At 27.4% G+C, this 7,964-nt stretch overlaps 1 protein-coding gene across 1 annotated transcript in view; it reads right to left on the reverse strand.

Annotated features, from left to right (window-relative positions):
• Positions 1–298: 298 nt before the first annotated feature.
• LOC117169398 (L-xylulose reductase-like) overlaps positions 299–7,964 on the reverse strand; it is a 10,887-nt gene continuing 3,221 nt past the window's right edge. Inside the window, exons 2-4 of the mRNA XM_033355766.1 lie at positions 4,429–4,861; positions 1,431–1,579; positions 299–442 (exon numbers count right to left, since the gene is read on the reverse strand). Coding sequence (XP_033211657.1) covers positions 339–442; positions 1,431–1,579; positions 4,429–4,861 — 686 coding nt within the window. The 3' untranslated portion in view covers positions 299–338. The remainder of the gene's footprint in view (positions 443–1,430; positions 1,580–4,428; positions 4,862–7,964) is intronic.

The following is a 7,964-nucleotide window of genomic DNA, read 5'->3' on the forward strand; positions in this document are numbered from 1 at the left end:
GGTCTCGTTGCTTGGAATTTTAACGTGCCAGCTCTACAGTGAAGGCAGAATTTAGAGAAGAATAGTGGGGATGTGTCGGAAGATTTATCGAGTCCTATCACCATAATTCAATGATTGCGATACTTTCATAACAGTTCATCAATTGCATTAAAAAGTTAAAAAAATTGTTCCTGAAGTATTAAAGTTCATGATATTAAAATAATATAGCTATTACAACCAAAATATATGATTTAAAAAATATCATTTATTAAAAACATACAACTTATTTTCTACAATGGTTTTATAATTATTTTCATTCCTGGCATCATTTCAGGGATTTATAATAAATTGAAAAATTCCTATGTAGCTAAAAATCCTCCATCAACTGGCAAGGCGATTCCATTGATCATGGAACTTCGTTCGCTTAGTAAAAACACAATAGAATCTACAACATCTTCGACCTCTGAAAGAAAAATAGTTTCTATATGCAGATGTGATTTTATTTTAAATTAATTAAAAATACATTGAAGATAATAAGGTCACTTATTTAAAATAATAAAGCAATATAAATAAAATGAAGGGTGTCGCGGCAAAAGCATGAAGTCCGTTATCAAAAGATAAAAAAATGAGAAAGCACACATTAATACAAGATGGTGAATTTTAAATGTAGATGAATTTCATCTTTGCATTAAATTAAGTAAGTCACTTAATTTCAACCAGAAATGGAACTTAAGTGCAGTGTCTCATATCTGATATACAAGGAATATTATTTGTATAAGTAAAGTTACAAGTAAAATTGTTTTAGGCGTTGCAAAAGATCGTGTAAAACGACATATGATGAAACAAAAAAAATGAATTTTTTTAAATGTATACAGCATAGACAAAAATAGTTTTAAAAAATAGGAAATACATGATACTATATTCACACGATTTTAAACTATACTATTATACAAAATTGTAGACCAAATTATGAATAGTTTGAATAATTATTAACGACTTTTATCCTAAAACAGGAATGCAATTTGACCAGACAAAAAAACTTGAGGAAAAGACTGTAACTCAATATAAGTGATATCCGTGAATCTCAAATTTTTAAAAAGAGGTTTTTACAATTATTTAGCAAATTGACATTTTTAATTTGTAGGTTAAAACAGGTCTGTGACAATAAATTTTTCGCACTTTTTATTTTATAATTTCTAAACGAAGTCGTCTAAAATTGAATTTATTATTGAAAGGAAAAGTGGAAATTAACTGGGACTTAAATAAGTCAACTATTTGGCAATCACCCGTTAGTTTTTAAAAAGTTTTCAATATTTATTGCAGAATATTTTATGATTATGAAAAATTACAATTTTCCTAATTTTAAGGTTTCCAATTATTCTATTGCACTTTGAAAATACAGATATTTCAAAATGAATTGTTAAGTTCCTATTCATGATACTTATTCTTACCAGCAAAACGTCCTAGAGGAATCTTGTTGAGCATATTTTTAGCCTTTTCCGGATCTTTCCAAGCAAGTTTGCCCATTTCTGTTAAAACTACCGTTGGGTTCACAGAATTCACACGAATATTATGTGGACCAAGTTCCAGGGCCATTGTTCTGATAAACAAAACAGAAACAATCAAATGAAGGCTCAATAGGGTAAGATTAAGACCAAACTCTAAATTTATTAATTTCATTAATAATATGGTTGTGCTTACGTGTACCGAAAAAATCGAGCTATTTGAACAGAAATTTGGTGAAAATAGTCCCTTTTCCAGATATTCCGCTATGTGTAACGAAAAAACCCGGCCATTCGTACCGAAATTTCGGTACTCGTAGCCACGGCTTAATAATAATTAAAATATTTCAAACATCTGATGTGATAATTTTAATTCTTATAAGAATATTAATGAATATTTAAAGAAATTAATTTGATATGAAGGTTCCAGTGATATTTATAAAATTGTATTATTCTTACTCTCACATCAATAGGATATATACCGCGGGATATCCCAGAGATAACCCCTCCAGGCATCCCGCGGTTTATCCCATTTATCTTTCAGATTGTCCCAGAAATATGCCGCAGGGATAATCCGTTCGAGAGTAAATTGATTTAAAAATTACTTGTCTTTTCAGATCTATTTAAAAAAATTTTACTCCACAATTATTATTATTATTATATATCCACATTTTTATTGCAAACAGAAGATTCATTAACTTCTCCAGCTAATCTTAAACTGTTCACAGATTTTCGTATTTCACATTGAAAAAAAGAAACTGAAAACAGTTGTGTGCTCACTTATCCTGAGTCTCATTTTTAATTACCGTCATAATTTATCATTGAACTAGCTGATGCAATTGATAACAATTAAAAATAATTGCACAATTCAGAAATATCAGTTTATATTTGACCACGTTAAACCAACACCTTTTGCAATTAAAATAATGATTAACAATTCAAAAGAATTTAAAATTAATTTTTCCCCTAAATTGGACTGTTCGAAAATAAACAATTAAAAATGTGCTGTAACCAACATTGAATAATTTTTTTCAGAATGCACAATTTAAAACAAGGATTTTCAATTGATTAATTTTGAATTCAAACTTTCAAAATATTCAATATTTTTAAAATAAAAAATAAGTGAAATATCTCATTTTTTTAATTTGAAGCCTTGAATTATATATAATGAGCTTCACTATAAACTGAGGAGATTTTAACGTAAAAAAGTAAGGATAATAAAGTATACAGAATACAATATCTAAATAAAAAGTTCTAAGAGAGACCATCCTTCAGTAAATAAATTTAAAGCAAAAATAAAAATAAAATATTTTGGATTTTAATTTATTATAAAATGTAGAGTTCTAGCTATTAATTAACTTAAATTAATTACGTCACATACATTAATATTTGTAATGCATGATTATGTACTGTAGAATCATTATCTATTGTAGGGCGGTCACCCCTATGTTTCAAATTAATTTTTCAATATTTAGATATAAGTATAATAATATACATAATTCTAAACATCATCTAAGAGACATAATTTTAATTAATGGCGTCTCGTTTTTATCAGTGAAAACATTTCATACAGGTATGTCTTCACCATATCAAAATATTAATAGTAATTTCTTTAATAACTAAAGCGATTAGAAAATAATTTATCATAATAAAATATTTACTTTATACAATATTATAAGTATATTATATTATAAGCCAAATAAGTCTAATGTTTGGTATTACTGATTTTTTATTCAAAATTTAACAAACGTTACGTTTTTCTCTAAATAGATTTATATGTTAAATGCTACAAATAGGTTACTATAGGAGTAATAAAATATTGCGTGAGTGATCATAAATCTTGGAAGGGCAAACCCAACCTACAGTAGAAAATCATTAATAACGAAAATTATAAGTAGACGTAAAATAAAGAATTTGAATTTATGAATATTTGTAGTGTCTTAATCATTACTTAAAATCAATTAATTATTGCCTCCTCATAGAGGGAGGTTTGCAATGACCTGAATTTTTAAATCTACTTTTTTCTCATATTTCGATATAATTGGGCCATATTTAATGTCAGTTCGTGTGTGTAACTTTTTTCTGTTCACCATAGATCGAAAAGCAAAAGAGATATGATCATGAAATTTGGATAAATTGTAGCTTTGATTTATATACAGGTCTGACAGTATTTTCAACTAAAATAACTAGATGAGCCATTTAAAAGTGATCTTTCTTAAGTTTAGAGATTTAAAAACAACTTAACCTGGTTTATATGAGAAAAACTTGTATTTTGATATTCAAAATACAATACTATATTGAGTGTGTTTGTTAGCATTTATGAGATGCGTTGATCGACCTGTTTTCCAACTTTTTTGATTCAACCCAGTACCGATTTATGAAGTTTAAAAAAAATGGTTTATTATGTGTATATAAAAAGTATATAAAAAAATGTTATATTCAAAATACAACGATACTATACGTATTACCTAGTTTATTTGTTGATATCATCGAAACGCATCGATCAACCTATATTGATAAATTTTTTATGATTCATTAGTACTGATTTACGAACTTAAAAAAATGGTGTATTCTGTTTATATGAGAAAAACTTTGTCTCACATTCGGAACATAATAGTATTACATATGATATATTTGTTCGCGTCTTCGAAACGCGTATTTGTCAATCCCCTACAATTATAATGTACATACATAAGAATCGTATATTGTGTTACTATTGCGTGAATCATCTACATGTACTAGCATCACTTACTATTTTTTAAACAAATGCGTGCGAAGTGTCCAAATAATTGGTCGATTTTATTCGCACACGACTAGGAGTGCGCGAATACATTCTGACATAACGTTTGAGAATCTGGCACTTCGTGCACGCTCTGTAGATCCGCGACACCAAACTTTACACGCAGTTGTTTCAAAAAAGGTTTTGAAGCAAAATTGTTCAAACTACCTCGTCATCATTTGCACTGCTCCTTTGGAAGAACAGTAAACTATATGATCTTTTAAAGCAGCTTCACTCGCTTGAGAAGACAAGTTTACAATACTTCCACCAAAAATTTTCCGTTTGATCATATCCTTAGCAACAACTTGAGAAACATTCATCATCGCCTTGACATTTACTGCAAAAGTCTGATCAAAGTCATCCTCTGTAGCATCCAAAAAAGGTTTATTGTAAATAACTCCTGCACTATTAACCAATAAGTCAACCGGTAGAACACTTTGAACGGCGTTTTTAGTGTCGTCCCAATTTCGAAGATCCACACACACAGTTTCTATATTTGGATTTTCTTTTCTCAAAGTTTCAAGTTGGCTCTGCATGTGAGATAATCCTATCACTGTCCCTTTAAATTGGGATAGCCTGATACTGACATCCCTTCCGATCCCTGCAAAAATGATAAAATATCACTGATGATAGTCAGATGGTGCAGTCGAGGCCTGGCGGGTCCTGGCGCCACCATGGTACTTTTTTCGAAGGCTTGGCGGCGCCAGACCGCTTTCTTATAGCACGAGAGATTGTTGTATGCATTATTAAAAATTTAATTTGATTACAGTATGTACTTTATGTTGTGGAATTTTCCTAACTTGTAAATTGATAGTTGACCTAATTCATATTTCAAATTGCGTTGATTAATTTATGCTTAAGTCATAGAATTAGTTCACACTTAAATATGTTGTCCGAATTCATTTCAAATTACGTTGATTAATTTATGCTCAAGTCACAGTATTATTTGTCACTCAAATGTGTCAAAAAGTCAGAAAATGGTAGTGGTTTTTCTGAAAATGTTCAAAGTCAATTTATTAAAAATTCAAATGCTTTTCTATTGATTCGCTTTCATTATATTTATTATATAAATACACACATATATGAAAAAAGTCAGAAAAATAAAATTGTTTCTCTAAAAAATATATAGGAAAATGTTTCTGGACACTTTTTTCTATCTTGCGTCACTTTTAAGATTTTTGTGAATAACAAAATATAAGAACATACACTAAAAATTTTAATGAATTTTACATGATTATTTTCCCTTTGATTTGAAATATTCGATATTGTCAATTTTTTCTAACTTACTTTCGACTTACTTAGTTATTTTTCTACAAAAAAAAAACATGATTACAACCGTTAAATTAAATCCCTAACGCAGAATATCGCACGCTGTGGATATTGGCCGAAGTGATCCTTATATACAAAGCATGAAAGTTCGCACCGCTTGTGAGAAACGGCCCGTGCCGGGCCCAACATTTTTAGTGGACCGAGTTATATTTAATTATCTTACTTGAACCTCGGATATTTTCGTGACGTTCGTCACTGAAATGTTGCTGAAATGAAATGTCTGTACTTAGAAGAAATAAGTTTCTAACATTCGAAAATTTCTTCAACTTGAACACTAGATTTATAAACAATTTTACAATTTGAAATTATTACGACTTATTTGTTCAAAGTTTACATTTTGGCAGGAACAAAGAAAAAATTTGCACAGTTTTGTGAAAAAATCGAATATATTGGACAGTTTATAAACCCAAGCAAATGTTATTATTTTTACTTTTCCCCCAATATTTAATCATTACTTTATTGTGTGGGGTCACAAGTTGATTCAAATAGTATAACAATCACGGAAGTAAATACTAAAATGAATAAAAAGTAAAGCTTTGAAAAAAAACTTCTTATTAAAGATTTGTCACAACGCAAGTATACGCTTTGATGTTCACGAAAACATGAAAACAATTTTGGGAAAAAATCATTCTTTCGAAGTTTTTGAATTTTGAATTGTTAACCTAAAACAAATAATTTCTAAATTATTTTAGATGGAAAACAATGAAATACAATATTTTTCAACCAAATAGTCAAAAACTTTAATAAAACCGATCAATTTTGAAACTAAGGATAAAGTATTTAAATTTTTAATTGAAAATAGATTTTACATGAAAATAGTTCAAGCTTTATCCAATAAAACAGATATTTAACAAAGTAGTACAACATGACACCAAAAAGTTGATTTTTTTAACAAAAAAGATGAATTCTCTATAAATATTCTAATTATTGGAAAACATTAAAATTTGACGTTTTTTTTATCTATTTTATTATAAAACTCACATTTTGCCTTCAATTTAGGCTTGTTACACAACAAATTTAATTTCCTATCCCTGTACAAAGACGAAATGATTTTCATGCAAATGGTATAAAAATAAAAACATTTATGAATTTCATTAGAACAAAATTAAAATTACGCGCGTCTTTTTTGTAGTTCGGAGAATATTTTTCGAAAATTAAGGAATCAAGCAAACTCCAAATAATCCGGGGAATTTGCTCATTTTTTCATTTTTCCAATAATTGATAAGATTTTAAATAATAATGATTAGAAAACTTTTTTCAACAACATTTCATAAGAAATAAATGTATGGTATTGGATGGATTATAAGATTTGGGATTTTTAGCCGAGAATTTTTAAAAGAATTTTTAAGAGCGTTATGCATAATTTGAAAATGATTGATTTTTTAAAATTTATTTTCACGTTTCTAATTTAAATTTTAAAGGAACTTGGGAATTGTTCAAAATTGAATGCTTCAATTAGGCATAACATTTTTCTTTTTTATGCTTTTAATTAGAAATTATATCAGTTTTAAGTTTTTAGAATTGAATTCAATTGTTACTCGTAAAAATCAGAGTGAACTTTTTTTGTACAGAAAAATCTCATTTTTTAATAATAAAATTAATTTAAATCACTTTAAATGTCATTAAAAACTACGTGATTCTGGCACCTCTTGGAAATTCGTATCATCTCTAAAATTTCTATAATATTTTTTAATAATTATAGTTTTGATTTTTTAATTCATAAATAGTTTAATTTTTTAAATATTTAAACTAAAGTTCTTTAGGATCAAATGTTTAAATTAACATTTAATAATTTTGAATTTTTTCTATTTTCAAATCATCAATCAGGATTGTTACTTATTTTTTACTTTTTTCTATTATGTTACATTTTGTAAAAAGATAAAATTTGTTAAAAATATACAATCTCTATTGCTTTTTTAGAAAAAATAATACTATCGTATTAATGAACAATTTATGAAATTTTTAATATTAATTACAAAAACGTAATCCTTAAAGTGAAAAAAAACAGAAGCCTTGACATTTTTTAATATTTGGAATATAAAATAAGGATTAGAGTTCAAATTTTAGGCTAATTATAATCATTTCTAACTAATTTTCAATATATTTTAATTATGTGAAAAAATTTTGTACAATTTTATAAAATTGAAATTTTTAGAATTTTCTTCAGAAAATTTCAGCGAATTTGAAAGGATTTTTAAGGAGATAATTTAAAAATGTCCATTTTATCATTTTTAGAATTCAACGCATTTTAAAAGATTTCAAATGCAAAATAAGGACTACGAGGGTGGATTGATAAGTTTCCGGCCTGACCAAGAAAAACAACGTTTTTAAGAATTTTTTTTTTTTATTTCTCAACATAATCTCCTCCAAGGCTG

The sequence above is a fragment of the Belonocnema kinseyi genome, chromosome 3, assembly GCF_010883055.1.
Source record: "Belonocnema kinseyi isolate 2016_QV_RU_SX_M_011 chromosome 3, B_treatae_v1, whole genome shotgun sequence".
Taxonomy (NCBI): Eukaryota; Metazoa; Arthropoda; class Insecta; order Hymenoptera; family Cynipidae; genus Belonocnema; species Belonocnema kinseyi.